Here is a 14,987-nt window from a genome sequence, read left to right as displayed (position 1 = left end):
TCTTTCTCGTCAGTCCCCTTTCAGTGCCGATCCTGGTTGTCATGGTAACAAGGCAGCGGGTACCAGGTGGTGGCTGGGGGCAGGGAGCCGGCACTGCCGCAGCCTCCACCATTTCCGATGCCAGGCACCTGCAAGGCGCAGTGGCCGGGGCTCGTTTGGGGAAAACTGGACTCCCCAGGCCTTGCAGCGATGAGAAATGGGGAGAGAGAGACGGATGTGGGAGTGAGAATGCAACACGGGGCAGTGAAGGGTGGAGAGTCAAAGCGAACGAAAGGATGATCAGAGCCTGGAGGGAGGGAGGGTCTCGATGGGGGCTGAGGGGTGCTGGGAGGGGAGCCCCTCCGTGGACCTGGGGGAGACTGGGCCCACCGAGGCAAGGGCACAGGTAGGGTAAGCTGAAACGCCAGCTCCAGTTGCCATCTGGGGGGGATGGGGGCATGACCAGGCTGAGGACTCCTTCAGACCACGGCCACTCGAGGACCCAAACGGGTGGGGAAGAGGAGATGAGGACCTGGGAGCATGGGGATGGACTGAGCCCAGAGTCCCTGTCACCATCTCTCCGCATCCCAAGCAACATGCAGTTTCCATGACAACCTGGCTGGCCAGAAAGGGGTGGGGGACTGCAGAGGAAATTTTCCACATCAGCAGGAAGGGAGGAGGGCGTGTTGCAGAAGAAGGAACAGCCTTGGGTAAAGGGGGGCATGCAGGGACCCTGGAACCCCAAATCATCATACCCACTGCCCCCAGTCTCAGGGAAAGTGAAGGGAAGGCAGGGAAGGATTCTCACCCCTCCCCCATGCCAGCAAACCCACTCCCCCGCCTCTGGGCCCATAGGGAGAAGGTTCGGAAGGGGCTCAAGGGTCAAATGTCCAAAGATCAGCAGCTGCCCAGGCCTGGTGCGGGGTTGTTGAGCAGCCGAGGGAGCTCGGGCAACAGACCACCAGATTCAAGGCATGGCCCTCAACAGGATCCCGCTGAGGGTGGGGGTGGTGGGCTACGGCCGCCTTGGTGAGTGCCGAACCATCTTGGGCCTCCTTCTCCAGGCCCCTTCCTAAAGCCCCAAAACCCCATCTGCCCTCCACAAACAGAGCTTCCACCTGTCTTTAATCTTTGCCCCTGGCTGTGTCTGTCTGCCTACCTATCTTCCACCCACCCGGGTCTCTGTCTCTCTCTCCCTCAGGTTCTGTCCCTCTCTTTGGGTCTCTTTCACCCTCTCTCTGGATTTCTGTCTCCCTCCTTCTCTGGGTCTCTGTCCCTCTCTCTGGGTCTCTGTCCCCCTCTCTCTGGATCTATGTTCTCCTCTCTCAAGTCTCTAACCCTCTCCTTTACCTCTGCCCAGGACAGTCCCTTGTCTCCCACCTGCTGGCTCAGGGACTGGAACTGGGCCTAGAACTTGTTTTTGTCTGGAATCGTGACTCAGGACGAATGGCAGGGAGTGTGCCCCCTTCCCTGCAGCTCCAGAACCTTGGTGCCCTTGGGGAAAGGTCAGTGAGCTTGCCATGGGAGAGTAGGGCCCTGAAGCTCCTGTTTGGGCCTACCTTAGCTGCTGTGTGATCTCAGGCAAATCCTTTACCCTCTCTGGGCCTTGGTTCACCCAAATGTGAAATGGGAAAACTCTATCCATCTCATGTCCCCTCCCAGGCCACAGTGAAGAGTGACAGCCCTCTATAGACTCTGAGGGAACCTAGGGGAGGGGAAGCCTAATACCTCTCCAAGGCCTTCCCCTCTCTCTCCGCTCTCTCAGGCATCCTGATCTAGTGGTGGAAGTGGCCCATCCCAAAATAATTCACGAATTTGGGGCACAAATCCTACGCCATGCCAATCTCCTGGTGAGCCCCACTCCACCCCATAACCCAGGCCCCTACCCCTTCTGTCTTGGTCTCACCCCACCCTAAGCCCTAATCTCAACCCTCCTCACCTCCATCTGTCCCAGGTGGGGTCCCCCTCAGCCCTGGCTGACCAGACCACAGAGCAACAGCTCCTGGAGGCCTCACACCACTGGGGCCATGCCGTGTTTGTGGCCCGAGGAGCCCTTTGGGGCACAGAGGACATCACCAGATTGGATGCAGCCGGAGGCCTTCAGGTGGGGGCCCACCGGGCTCCCCAGGAACAGGAGGGGGCCTGAAAATACTCTGGCCCCCCTGACCCTAGCTCTTGCTTCCAGAGCCTTCATGTCACCATGGCCACACACCCCGATGGCTTCCGGCTTGAGGGACCTCTGGCAGCAGCCCACAGCACTGAGCCTCGCACTGTGCTCTATGAAGGTCCTGTCCGTGGGCTCTGCCCCTTTGCCCCCCGAAACTCCAACACCATGGCAGCCGCTGCCCTGGCTGCCCCCAGCCTGGGCTTCGACCAGGTGATTGGGGTGCTTGTGGCAGATCTCAGGTGAGCAGAGCCAAGCAGGGGGTTGGGCTGGGTCTAAGCCAGCCAAACTGACAGCCCCTGCTTGCCCCAGCCTCACAGACATGCACGTGGTGGATGTGGAGCTGAGTGGACCCCCGGGCCCCACAGGCCGAAGCTTTGCTGTGCACATCCACAGAGAGAACCCTGCTGAACCAGGAGCTGTCACTGGCTCTGCCACTGTCACAGCCTTCTGGCACAGCCTCCTGGGTGCGGCCAGGCCCCTCTCCCGGGCCTTAGGTTCTCGTGCTCTGCAGAGCTTGGGGTCTCGGGCTCTGTCTGGATCTGCAGTTCTGTCTCTGTTGGTCTTTATTTCTGAATCTCCTTAACCTTCTCACTCCACAACTTTGAATGTTTGTGTGTCTGTTTTTGTCCAGGTCTCCTCTCTCTGCGTCTCTGTGCCTGGTCTCTGGGACTCTTGTGTGTGTGTGTCTGTCCATCCCTTAGTCTCTGTCTTTGTGTCCCTGGGTCTCTGTCCCTGCCTATCTGGGTCTTCCTCCGCCCCCACCTTGGTCTGTCCCTTCCTCCCATCACTATCCCCTCCTTCAGGTGTCTGTCTCTTCTCATCTCAGAGGGCTGTCTCAGTTTCTTATTCCCCGTCTCTGTCCCGCAGGCTGCTGCCAGCTCCCCTCCAGGCCGGGAATCCATCTCTGCTGAGAAGCCTCCTCCTGCGGAGAGGACATCCTCCTCTGATTTACCTCCCCACACCACTGTCCCACGCCTGCCCTGCTCTCACTTTCCCACTATCACTCTCCCGTTCCAGTAAAGATCAGAGGTTCTCCCACCTGCATGGTCTGGCATTTCGGATCCCTACTTTCCTTTGCGTGACGTCACGCCACGTCTACATACAGTGCATGACGCCATCGCAGTGGGCGGGCACGCACGGTAGCCCAACTCCCGGAAGCTATCGCGATAGCCTCCTCACTACATTTCCCAGAATCCTAGGAGAAGCAGTGGGCGTGGCAGTACGCGAGGCGGACGGCTACTTGGGTGCATTTCTGGGAGCTGCACCGAGAGCCGACGGAAGTTGTAGTCTCGCATTTTCTAGGGGCGACTGCGGACTTCCGGACTACACGGCCCAGACGTTCCCTGTGGCGCACCAGTACCGCAGGGGCCCCCGGGAGTCGTAGTCCGGCACGCGGGGGTCGCCGGGAGCTGTAGTCCGTCCCGCCTGCTCAGTCAGCGCGGTGCTTCCCGCCCCGCACTCGGAGCCCAGAGCCGCCGCCCAGGGGGATGCGGGAGCCCCTGGCTCGGGGGAGCGGAGAGGCAGGCGGGGTGAGGGGCGTTGCCAGGCAAAGGGCGAGCGCCGCGGTTGGGGTACAGGTCGGGAAAGGGCTCTATTGATTTTCGTGGAGGGGGCCTGGTTACCAGGTAATAGGAAGAGGGGATCCTGTTGCTTAGATGATTGGGCAGGGGACCCTGTTGCCAGGTGACAAGAGGAGAGAACCTTGTTTAATGACCGGGGAAGAGGATTCTTTTGTTGCTAGGCGACCAGAAGAGACCCCGTTACCTAGAGACGGGCGAGGAAGATTCCTTTATTGCTAGGTTATCAGAAGAGAGACTTTGTTACCTAGTGGGGGGGTTGGAGCTCTGTTGCTAGGTAACCAGAGAGGGATCCTGTTACCTGGAGACAGGGGAGGTGGGTTCCTCTGTTACTAGGTGACCATGATAGGAACCCTTTTAGTAAGAGACGTGGTGGAGGTGGTACTCTGTTGCTAGGTGAACAGAAAGAGCTTTTTTTTTTTTTCTAGGAATATTGCCGGGAAACGGCCCAGGGAGCCAAGTCAGGGGCCCAGTACCCTCCCAGGCTTCCCAAGCCCCCAGTTCAATGGCGATGCCCCAAGGGTCTGTTGGGAGGTTGGACCTCAGACTCTGGGCCTCAAGATCCTGGGCCCCTGAGTGCCTTCTCCCCCAGCAGGAGCCGAGGACGGCATGTCCCAGGCCCCGGGAGCACGGCCGAGCCCGCCCTCCGTGTACCACGAAAGGCAACGCCTGGAGCTGTGTGCTGTCCACGCCCTCAACAACGTCCTGCAGCAGCAGCTCTTTAGCCAGGAGGCTGCTGATGAGATCTGCAAGAGGTGACCACCACTCATCCTAACCCTTGGAAAAGCAGGCTCAGAGAGGCAGAGCAAGCCAACTGGGAGTCACAGTGAGGACAGGACAGAACCTGGGGGCTCTCTTCTGCCTTGCTCACCTGCCCGAGCTGGACCCTGGGGCTCACAGGTGGAGATGTCGCATCCTCCACTCGTCCATCCCCACAGCCTCAGCCCCAGCTCAGGCCTCACCCTCTCTTATCTGGGCCTTGTCATAGCCTCCAACTATCAGTTTTTATTCTCCAGTTCATCCTACACACGGCCCCAGAGCTGACCCTGCCCTGTCCCCTGCCCATAGTCCTCCATGGCTCTCCAGTCCCCCTAGGAAAAGTCTCACGTTCTTCAGTCTGATATCCAAGGCCCCAAATACTCTGGTCCCCACCCTCTCTGCAGTTTCATCTCTCACTGTGCCCCTCAGACCAGACTCCTATCCAGTCCCTGAAAGAGCCCCACTATGATGCCTCTGGGCCTTTGCGCGAGCTGTTCTTTCTGCCTGGTATGGCTTCCTCCTCCTGCAATGTTCCTCCTCACTATTCAAGATTTCAAACATCGCTTCTTTATAATCTCTGCCTCATTCCCTCCTTTCTGTCCCCACAGCTCTGGCCCCAGCTCAGGCCCGATCCTCTCCTGCCTCGACCTTCTACCCAACCTCCTGGCCTCTAGTCTCCCTTTCAGTCAGTCCCCAACATGATCCTGGAGGGATCTTTCTATACTCAGAGATGACCCTACCTCCCTCCCCTCTTGCTCACAACATCCTGTGGCTCCCTAGCATCCTCAGGCAGAGTCTCAGCCCCTCAGACTGATTATTATAGAATTTATTCACTTCCACTACCATTCAAAACAGGAATTGATCAACTTTTTCATGCCAGGTTATGCTGGAGACCCAGAAATGAGTCGGATACGAGCTATGCCCTGAGGGAGGTGAAGGGAAAGGATACAGAGAAACATAATGCATAAACTTTCCCCTCCCCCTGCCCTTTCCACCAGGGGCCCGGATAGGGAACAAAGATACAGTTGTTCAGAGGAGGCAGGACCCAGAGAGATAAGCGGTACAGGGTGGGCCTCCTGGGCTGGGGAAAGAGCTGGAGGAAAGGCTGGGAGGCAGGAGCATACGGAACATGGTTAGGGAACAGGTGGCAGGGGTGAGGCTCAGAGGCCAGCCGGAACCAGACCATGCAGGGCCTCGAACACCAGGCTGAGGAGGTGGGACTCTATCCTGGGGGTGATAGGGAGCCAGGGAGGGCTGTAAGCAGGGTCAGCCCCGTGTGGGAGACAAACAGTGTTAAAACAAGGTGACATGAGCAACCGTTATTGAGGTGGCTCAGTTCACTGGGGGAGCCCAGAGAAGGCCCCAAACCCAGCCTGGAGGTCAGGAGACTCCTTTCAGAGGGAGTGACATCTAAAGTGGGTCTTGAAGGACAGACGATGGAAGGGATTGGTCATAACGAGAAAGGCTGAGGGTCACTGGGAAGCCATGGAAGGGCTGTGAGCAGGGGAGGTGCGGTGGTCGCCAAGGGCTCTGTGGGAGATGGACTAGAGGAGGAAACTGGAGGTTGGGTGAGGGTTCGAGTGGGAAAAGACAGAGCCCGAGCTGGGGTCTTGGGGACAGGGCAGAGTGAGGGGACAGGAGGGAGAAGACTTGGGAGCTGATAAGTTGTGGGGATTGAAGAGAGGGAAGAGTCTAAGGCTGCGTTAACTGATGAACCCTGGGATTCCCCCTGCTTTGTGGGAAGGGTAAGGCTTTTCCAGGGGTCCCCAACTCAAGCTCTGACCACCCCACCCCCACCAGGTTGGCCCCAGACTCCCGGCTGAACCCCCATCGCAGCCTCCTGGGCACCGGCAACTATGATGTCAATGTGATCATGGCTGCCCTGCAGGGGCTGGGCCTGGCCGCTGTGTGGTGGGACAGGAGGAGGTAGGACCAGAGTGCTGCATTGAGTGCTGGGCTGGACACAGAGGTCACAGTGTGTGTCAGTCAGGGTGGGATAGAGCCAGGGGGAGGGGAATGGTTGGATAGGAGGAAGGAAGGGTAGATGCATACAGGGTCTGCATGGACAGATGGTGGTCAACAGACTGATGGATCAGTTGGTGGGTAAAAGGACAAGGGGGTGACTCACGTGGGATGGTCAATGAGTTGAGGGATGGGTGATGGGCAGAATGGCGGTAACTGGGTGAATAAGAGGACGCTGAAGGGGCGGTGGGATGCGTTGGTGTTGGCGGGTATGAATGGATGGGTGACTGAGTGAGTAAAAGATGCATAGTTGTAGGCAGTGGAGAGCAAAGAGGCGGCTGGGTAGTTGGATGGGTGAATGGGAGGTTTTGACGGATGGATGAACGGTAGCTGGGTGGGTGGACGCATGGATAGTGGATGAGTAAACAGTAGATGAGGAGTTGGGGGAAGGGTCGATAAGTTGTGGGACAGATGGCCGGCCGGGTGGCGGCTGGTGTGTCACAGAGTGGGCAGGTGGTGCTTGGGTGAGTAGTGGATGGATAGCTGGGTGGTGGATGGCTGGTAAATGGTTGCCTGGCAGGTGTGAGTGTGTGGGTGGACGGCGTGGTGGATGGAGGTGGATAGATCGGGGTGAATGTGTGAGTGGTACGTGAGAACTCGGATGGGCTGGATGGATAATGGATAGATGGATGGCAGATGGGTAAAGAGTGGGTGGCTGGATGGACAGATGGATGGTGGGTGGCAGGAGGTTTGCGTGAGTGGGTGAAAGGGTGAGTAGAGAGACACAGGCTGGGCTGTTTAAGAAACGCCCTTTGGCGGGCTCAGGAAGCTGGGTTGTCCATGCCAGCCTGGGCCCCACAAACATTTGGCCAGTGGGTGCCAGTCCTGACTGCAGTGTCCCCCTCCCCGCCCACACAGACCCCTGTCCCAGCTGGCCCTGCCCCAGGTGCTGGGGCTGATCCTGAACCTGCCCTCACCCGTGTCTCTGGGATTGCTGTCCCTGCCGCTGCGCCGGCGGCACTGGGTGGCTCTGCGCCAGGTGGAGGGCATCTACTACAACCTGGACTCCAAGCTGCGGGCACCTGAAGCATTGGGAGGCGAGGATGGCGTCAGGTGAGCCCAGATAGAGGTAGCTCCGAAGGCAGGGCCTCGGTACTGGAGCCCCATTCCCTGGAAGGGAACTCCGAAGCTGTCTGTGCCTCAGTCTCCCCATTTCTCCCACCCAGGGCTTTCCTAGCGGCTGCACTGACCCAGGGCCTGTGCGAGGTGCTACTGGTGGTGACCAAGGAGGTGGAGGAGAAAGGAAGCTGGCTGCGGACAGACTGACCCCCCAGCTGACTCTGTTGGCTGCCTGCCTAGCACGGTCCCTGCACGGCCACATCCAGCTTCTGAGTGCTGGAGAAGGGCCTGCACTTCACGGTCCCCTAGGAGGCTCCAGCCCCTTCCGCACACCCTGCTGCCCAATGCCACTGCTGCCTCAATAAATCTGCTGATTTGCTCCAGGCTCGGCCTGTGTCTGACTGACCCCCAGCTGCTGCTGAGGTCCCCTTTCATTCAGTGACTCTTGTTCATCAGAGAGCCCAGAAGCCAGCCAGTTTTGTCTTAGATCCTGGCTCTCTGTCCCTTCATGCCAGTCACTCACCTCTCTGGACCCCCATGTCCTCTCATTGAGGGCACAGCAGAAAACATGAATCCCTGCCCTCGGGAAGCTAACTTTCCACTGCAGAAGAGAGACCAGGGACAAACAAATTGGCACGGTCTAGTGTGTTCCGTGGAGATAGGTGCTGAGGGGAAAGCAAGGGTGTATTTTCTGACGCTCAGTTCTGTTCTGTTGATTGGTAGTAGGAAGAAAAAAAGGCTCCCAAAGATGTGCACGTGCTGACTTCTGGAACCTGTGCGTGTGTTACGTTACACTGCACAAGGGAAGTAAAGTTCCAGGTTGAACCAAGATTGCTAATCAGCTGACCTCAAAATAGGGAGATGATCCTGGATTGCCTGGGTGGGCCCGAGACCATCACACGGGTCCTTAACAGTGGAAGAGGAAGGCAGCCCAGTGGAACTCGTTTTGGACTTCTGACCTCCAGGAGTGTCAGAGAATACATGTGTGTTATTTTAAGCCACTGAATTTGTGGTAATTCATGATAGCAGCCATAGGAAACTAATAGTGTTGCTGCAATTCACTGAGGGTGCTGGGCCTCTCTGAGAAGTGTTGTTTGAGCAAAGACTTGGAGAAGATGCAGGAGCAGAGATGGGGATATCAGAGGGAAGAGCATTCCAGGCAGAGGACGGCCAGGGCAAAGGCCCTGAGGCAGGCATGTGCCTGGCATGTTCGAGGAGCAGTGAGGAGGCCCGTGTGGCTAGAGCCGAGGGACGGAGGGAGAGACGCTGGGAGGTGAGGGCAGAGGGGGTGAAGAGGAAGGGCCGCAGTGAGGGCTTGGCTTTGACTCTGGGTGTGCTGGGGGCTTTGACTGGATGTTTTCTCTTTACATCTCACCTGAGCCAGGCTCATCCTCACCGTGGCCTTGGTGTTATCAGCACCACACTCTCCCGAGTGAGCCACGGGCCGGCCCTGGATGTTTTCTCTTTACATCTCACCTGAGCCAGGCTCATCCTCGGGACTCCTGTTTTGTGTCCTTCCCCCAAGGCCTGTTGTCCCTCTCCTTGCATCTCCCTTGTCCTTCCAAGCCCCTCCTCTGGGCCTGGCCTTCCCTCCCAGCTCCTTAGATGGCGGAGGGGGGCACAAGAGGACGCCAAGACTCCTTGTATCACTTTGTGGGGATCCCACAGGCTGCTTTGGGGGCCAGAGGGAGGTGAATGGATCCAGACAGGGGCAGGTCACAAAAAATGGCCCAGAGACAAGACTGGCTATAGAAGCTTGAGGAGGACTCTGCAGAGGGCTGGCCAAGGTAGGGGTGGGCTTTCCAGAATTAGAAACAACCCTAAATGAGACCTCGATTGTTGACACAAGCACAGCCACTCATCACAGCAGTTATTTGTGGAGGTGGTGGGAGATGAGGGTGAGTCCTGGCCAGGAACCAAATCAGGCAGGGCCTCCAGGGGCAGGTGGGGGGCTCTGAGCAGGGCAAGGGCAGGGCAGCCCTGGGTATAGAAAGACCCCTCTGGAGCCATGTAGGGAGTGACTGGGGGCCCAGAGACCCGGGAGAAGGCTGGAGGAGAGTTCAGATGGGAGAGGATGAGGCTCGAGTCAGGACTCCAAGGAGAGAGAAGAGGTGACAGAGTCAGGAGGACGGGCTGAGCCTGGTGGGCTGGGGAAAGGCAGGGGTGAGGAACAGGGAGGGAGTGAAGAAAGTGCCCAGGGGCCTGACCAAAACTGGGGGCCCCCAGTAGGTGCCGGACAGAAGTGGGAGCCTAAGAGGTGCAGGGAGGCTGCAGGTGGGGAGAGGCAGGAGGGAACCTGGCTTGGGGTGTGACTCTCCAACTCAGCCACAGGGCAGGATCCATCTAGGCAGTGAATTCATCCCAGGACCACAAGCGACACCCTAACACCCAAAACGAGGCGGGGAGCGGATGCTGCTGCAGGGGATGCAGGGGCTTGGGCGTGGTGGGGTCTGGTTTCCAAGATCTCCCAATGTCAAAGGGCAGCTTATAAAGTGAGAACCCAAACAGCACATGAGGGAAAACTGTTGGGGTGTCCAGACATCCCAACTCTGGGGCAGCCCCCACACCCAGCCCCACTCAGACCCCCGCATTTCCTTCTCATTGTCCTTCCTCCCTCTGTGCCTGTCCTGGTGTCTCTTTCTCCTCTGACCCCCCAGTCTGGGTCTCAGAGTCCCCAGCTCGCTAGGCTTTTCTTTATCTCCTTACCTAACTCTGTCTCTCCCTTCGTCTCTCTTTCTGGGTATTTGTCTGTGTCTTTGATATAATCCCTCTCATCTCTCTGTTTCTGTCTCCACTGTGTCTTTATCTCTGTCTCCTTCTCCCACTGTCTCTCCTGCTATGTCTCTGTTTCTGTCTCACTGTCTCTTTTTATCTCTGTCTCTTCTGTGTGTCTCTCACCTTCTCTCTGTGCCTCTGTCTCCCTTGTCTCTGCTCTCCCTGCCCCTATGAGACCCTCCCTCCTGCACTCTGTGCCTATCGCCTGTCCCATCCCAGGTCCCAGACAGACTGGCGGGACTCCCTGAGTGTTTCTATTCTTGGGCCTGAGTGGCAGGCGGGGCTGTGACCTCCCCAGGTGCTTCCTCAGCTGTGGCCAAATAAGGTCCAGACTGAGGAGCTCAGTGGAGAGTGAGACTTAGGAGGGGCACGGGGGCCAGGCCCTTCCCCTCCTGCTCTCCTCCCCTCCCTCGGGTGCTAACCCCTCCCACTCCGCGCAGGCGACAGCAGGGGCAGCCCGGGCCTCACACTGCTTGAGTGCTTACTGTTTGCCCCTTACAGTGCAGAACGCCCATCCACTGTCACTGCCCCCCACCCGCTGGACACCCCACTTCTCAGGGAAGCTACAGGGACTCAGAGGGCTGCGCCTGGCACCAGGACACCCAGCCAGGCTGGTCCCCAGCTGCCCATTGGGTGCAGCCCATGCGGACCCCAGAGGCCTCTCGGCGCCAGCCAGTCTGCGGGAGGGGAGATGGGATGGGGGAGGGGCTGCAGTCATGCGGCAGGTGCTGGGGGAGGGGGGTGACAGCTGTCCCGCACCCCTGGGTGCAGACAGCTGAGGCCCGATTTAGCTCGCAGAGCCTGGGTCTGGCCAGATAAGGCAGCGGGGTGGGGGGACGGTCCTGCCCCTGGGACACCCTTTAAATCTCTCGGTGGCTCCGGGGGCGGCCGCCGCCGATGCCAGGTGAGAGGGGCCGCACTTTCCTCGACTTCCCAACGGCGCCGCGGCTCTCGCCCGCCTGTCTCGGTCTCGTCCTCCGCTCTGTCCCCGTCCTCCTCTGTGTTGCTCTCCCCGCCTGTCTCCTGCTCACCATTTCTCTCTCCCTGGTGGGGGCAGGGGCGAGACAGGAGTGGGAGGGAGGGACCCAGATGGTAGCTCCCTGTTTCTGAGTCTGTCTGTCCTGCTCTATTTCTGTTTCTCTCCTCCAGTCGTCTCTCTCCGTCTCCTCTTCCTTCTGTCTCTCTCATCTCCTGTCTCTTCCTGCCTTGCGCCGTCTGTCTCTGCTTCTCTTCGTCTGTCTTCCCAGCTCTCCCCACCTCTGTTCCTCGCTCCCACTCCCGTCCCTCTCCCTCTCTGTCTCTCCCTGACTTTCTCTGTGTGTGTCTCTGCCGCTCTCCCGTCCTCTCTCTCTGTCTCTGTCGGCCTCGCTGTCTCCCTCTGACTCTCTCTCCAGCTCCCCGGATGGAAGCCCCCCCACTCTGCTGCCGTTTTCTGCTGAATAAAGCTGTTTCTGTCCTCATCTAGCTCCGCTCCTCTCGCCTCCTTCTTTCCTTCCTCACTCCTCTGCCTCCAGCCCTGATCCTGGGCCAGCTGGGGCGGGGGGACCCTAGGGCTGGGGGTGGGGGCTCCTGCCTCCCAGACACAGCAAGAGACAGGGAGAGAAGGACAGAGATCCGTGCAGAGAGAGACCAGAGACGGGGACAGAGAAAGGGACCAAGATGGGAGGGCATAAACTCAGAGATGAGAGGGAGACAAGTCACAGAGGCAGAGAGTGGGAGACAGTGAGATGGGGAGATGGAAACTCAGAGACAGGGAGACACGGAAAGACTCAGAGACTGACAGACAGAGACCAGGCAGAGCCCATCCCCCATGCACACAGACACAGGGGACGAGGGCCTGGCAGGGCTGGGCAGCCTCCCTCCCTTTCCCAGCCAGGCTGTGCCAGGCCCAAGACAATGGCCCCTTGTCCCGGCACCTGCCCACAGTTGGAGTGGGGCAGCTGGGGGGTGGCCCGTGGGCTGGGCCGTGGGAGAGGGGCAGCCACAGCAGAGGCTCTGGAGCCCCCACACGGAGGCCCCCCAATTCCCCCTCCTCCATCTAGCCTCCCTACCAGAGTCCCTGTCTACTCCTAACCTGCTTTCTGCTCTGCCTGGGGAAGGGGACAGACACCATGGAGCGCCTGCCGTAAGCCCACCAAATGCCTCCTCACCTCTCTTTACACCCTCCAGCCTCGCCTGTCCCTTGCTCTGTGCCCTCTGCTTGCGCTTCCTGAGCTTCTGGCTCCTCCCTTGGAGGAAATGGGCATTTCCTAAGTTGCTAACGTTTGACGGGCTGTCTCTGTACACGCCTCTGCGCCTTCCACCCTTTTTGTTTTCCTGTCCCTTCCACCCTGATTCCTTTCTTTTCTTTCTTATTTGCCTGATCTCTCCTGAGAAGGAAATGGGCATCTATTGAGCACCGACTACGCGCCAGGGAATTTACGAACACTGTCCCCTCTCTTACTGTACTCTCCTCTCCCCCACTTCCTGCCCTTCCTGTCTGTTGGTTTCCTTCCTTCCTTTCTGCTCTCTCCTGAGGGACGGAACGGACGCATCTTAAGCAGGTACTGTGTACCAGGCACTTTATCTACCTTCTCTCCTTGCCTCACACCCTCTTCCCTCTCCTGTTCCTCCTTTGTCCTCTCTGTCTTTCTGGGCCCTTCCAAGTCAAGGGACACATTTTTTGAGCACTTCTGGCATGCCAAGCAACCATGTGCTTTCTTTCCTTTCCTCCGGCCCTTCAGTCTCCACCGACCTGTGATCTCCGCGGCCTCTGCTTCTTTCTGCTCTCTGCCAAGGAAGGAAATAGGCATTTGTTAAGTGCCTACTGTGCACCACACTATTCTCTTACACTTCCCCTTCCCCTTGCTTCTCCCTGTTCCCTCATCTCTGACTTATTTTTTCTGCTCTATCTGCTCTCTCTTGGGGAAGAAAACAAGCAATTATGGAGCACCCACTGTATCCCAGGCAATTAACATCCCACCCCTCATCTCCTCTTGCCCCATAACTTGCCTGCACTGCCCCTCCCTGTGTGTTCCCTCCTCTGCCCAAGTCTTCTTGCCTTTACCTCCTCAGCCAGTACCTCTTCTTTCGCCTGCAACTGTGGGTTCCTTTTCTCCTGTTCTCTCTCCCCTCCGAGGAAGACAGTATGCATTTACTGAGTACCACCTGTGTGCCCACCACCTGCCCTGCACACTTGTCCTCATTTCCTCCCTTCTGCCTGCTCCTTCTCTGCCCCAGCTTCGCCCCATGCGCTCTGCCCTGCCAGTCCTCTCCTGGGGGAGAAAGTAGGCAGATGTTGGGCAGCTGCTGTGTGCTGCCCCTTCATGTGCACCATCCGCTTGCCGCACGGGCTCTGTTCTCTCCTCTCCCTTCCTCTCTGCTTGCTTCCTTCCTCCTGCCTTCCTTCTCTGTGCTGGCGGCCAGGAAGGGAAATGGACATTTATTAAGCACCTACAGTGTATAGCCGGTTTACATATATTATCTCCTTCCCTCAGAGTTTTTCTTCTATTTGTTCTCTCTGCTGGGGTTTTCTCCTCCCCCTCCTTCTTTTCTCTTTTCTTCTATGGAAAAGAACTAACACTTAACAAGCACCTACCGTATGCCTAACAATCTCCACTCATGGCCCCTCTCTTAGGCCATCTTTCCTCCCATTTTTCTCAGCAGTGGTTTCTTCCCCTTTTTCACTGACTCCTCTCTCCTTAAAAAGGGAATGGGCATTTATTGAGCACCGACTGTGTGCCAGGCTCTTTATATGCTCTGCCTCCCCTTCTCACACTCTACTCCTTCTTTCCCTCCCTTCTGCCACCTCTCCCTTCCTGCTGTGTGAAGGGGCACTAATTGAGCACCAACTGTGTACCAGGTAACTGACACACACTGATGCCTCTCTTTAGACCCTCTTTTCTCTCCTATCCACTGGTCCCCTCTCTTTCTCTTCCTTTCTTCTCAGCAGTGGAAGTTCCAAATTTCCAGATGGAAGGGGGTTAGGTGTCCTCTAGGAATCTTGGCCATCACAGCTGTAGAAGAGGCAAGTCAACTTCAACGTACAGTGCTGGGCAGGTTGAAATGACAGCAGATTTGGGCTACAGTCTTTCTCCACTGGAAAAAAATGTGAATGATAACAGCCACTCTGTGTGCATGCACACGCACGCATGTTGGGGGAAGGAGGGGATGACTGAATGAGGTCACAAGAGAAAATAGGAAAGAAAGTGCTGGAACAGACCCTGGGATGCAGTCTGTGACCACAGAGCAGATGCTCATCCTTCTGCTGGTCATTACATTATGAGTTATTTCCCTGGACTTCACTGTTGACCTCCAGTTTCCTTCCTCTGCTTCTCCCTCCTATCCCCAGGCCTCCCTGCTGTGCAGTCTCCCACCACTTGGGGGAGCAGATGAGAAAACTGAGGCTCACAGGGGAGAGGATCTGCCTGACTCACTCTTCTTCCTCCCTCTCTTGCTGCCTCTCCCTCTGTGATCCTCTTCTCTGTCCCTGGGTCCGTCTCTCTCTCCCCTTCCTTCCCCTCTCCCCCATTCTCTGAATCTATTTTTGCTTTCTCTCCTGCTCTCTCTCTCCCTCTCTCTTGCTATCTCAGACACACATTCACACACACCACACGCACACACACGCACACACACTCACTCTCACACACACCACACGCACACACTCACAC

General features: G+C 57.7%; 2 protein-coding genes across 3 annotated transcripts in view; both read left to right on the top strand.

Moving 5' to 3' along the window:
- Window positions 1–3,190, top strand: part of ASPDH (aspartate dehydrogenase domain containing) — a 28,456-nt gene extending 25,266 nt beyond the window's left edge. Inside the window, exons 3-9 of the mRNA XM_008576020.1 lie at window positions 913–1,008; window positions 1,340–1,484; window positions 1,745–1,829; window positions 1,934–2,083; window positions 2,165–2,385; window positions 2,456–2,610; window positions 3,014–3,190. Coding sequence (XP_008574242.1) covers window positions 954–1,008; window positions 1,340–1,484; window positions 1,745–1,829; window positions 1,934–2,083; window positions 2,165–2,385; window positions 2,456–2,610; window positions 3,014–3,057 — 855 coding nt within the window. The 5' untranslated portion in view covers window positions 913–953 and the 3' untranslated portion in view covers window positions 3,058–3,190. The remainder of the gene's footprint in view (window positions 1–912; window positions 1,009–1,339; window positions 1,485–1,744; window positions 1,830–1,933; window positions 2,084–2,164; window positions 2,386–2,455; window positions 2,611–3,013) is intronic.
- Window positions 3,191–3,439: 249 nt separating this feature from the next.
- JOSD2 (Josephin domain containing 2) lies at window positions 3,440–7,948 on the top strand. 2 transcript variants are annotated; one of them, XM_008576017.1, is made up of 5 exons: window positions 3,440–3,675; window positions 4,319–4,478; window positions 6,283–6,408; window positions 7,363–7,557; window positions 7,671–7,948. In XM_008576017.1, the coding sequence occupies exons 2-5, from the start codon at window positions 4,333–4,335 to the stop codon at window positions 7,768–7,770; spliced, it is 567 nt and encodes a 188-aa protein (XP_008574239.1). In that variant the 5' UTR covers window positions 3,440–3,675; window positions 4,319–4,332; the 3' UTR covers window positions 7,771–7,948. The 2 variants fall into 2 exon arrangements, with proteins under 2 accessions (XP_008574239.1, XP_008574240.1); XM_008576018.1 differs by lacking the exon at window positions 6,283–6,408 and having other exon boundaries at window positions 3,618–3,675.
- Window positions 7,949–14,987: the final 7,039 nt, after the last annotated feature.

The sequence above is a fragment of the Galeopterus variegatus genome, unplaced genomic scaffold, assembly GCF_000696425.1.
Source record: "Galeopterus variegatus unplaced genomic scaffold, G_variegatus-3.0.2 Scaffold1274, whole genome shotgun sequence".
In the NCBI taxonomy this organism is placed as follows: Eukaryota; Metazoa; Chordata; class Mammalia; order Dermoptera; family Cynocephalidae; genus Galeopterus; species Galeopterus variegatus.
This window is presented reverse-complemented; position numbering and strand designations above follow the sequence as displayed.

What these genes read in the sequence shown, in the direction of transcription:
- JOSD2 (XM_008576017.1), top strand. Translation starts at nt 4,333, where the DNA reads ATGTCCCAGGCCCCGGGAGCACGGCCGAGCCCGCCCTCCGTGTACCAC. An exon ending in GTGTGGTGGGACAGGAGGAG is followed by an intron (nt 6,409 to 7,362) that starts GTAGGACCAGAG and finishes CCGCCCACACAG; the next exon opens with ACCCCTGTCCCAGCTGGCCC. An exon ending in GGAGGCGAGGATGGCGTCAG is followed by an intron (nt 7,558 to 7,670) that starts GTGAGCCCAGAT and finishes TCTCCCACCCAG; the next exon opens with GGCTTTCCTAGCGGCTGCAC.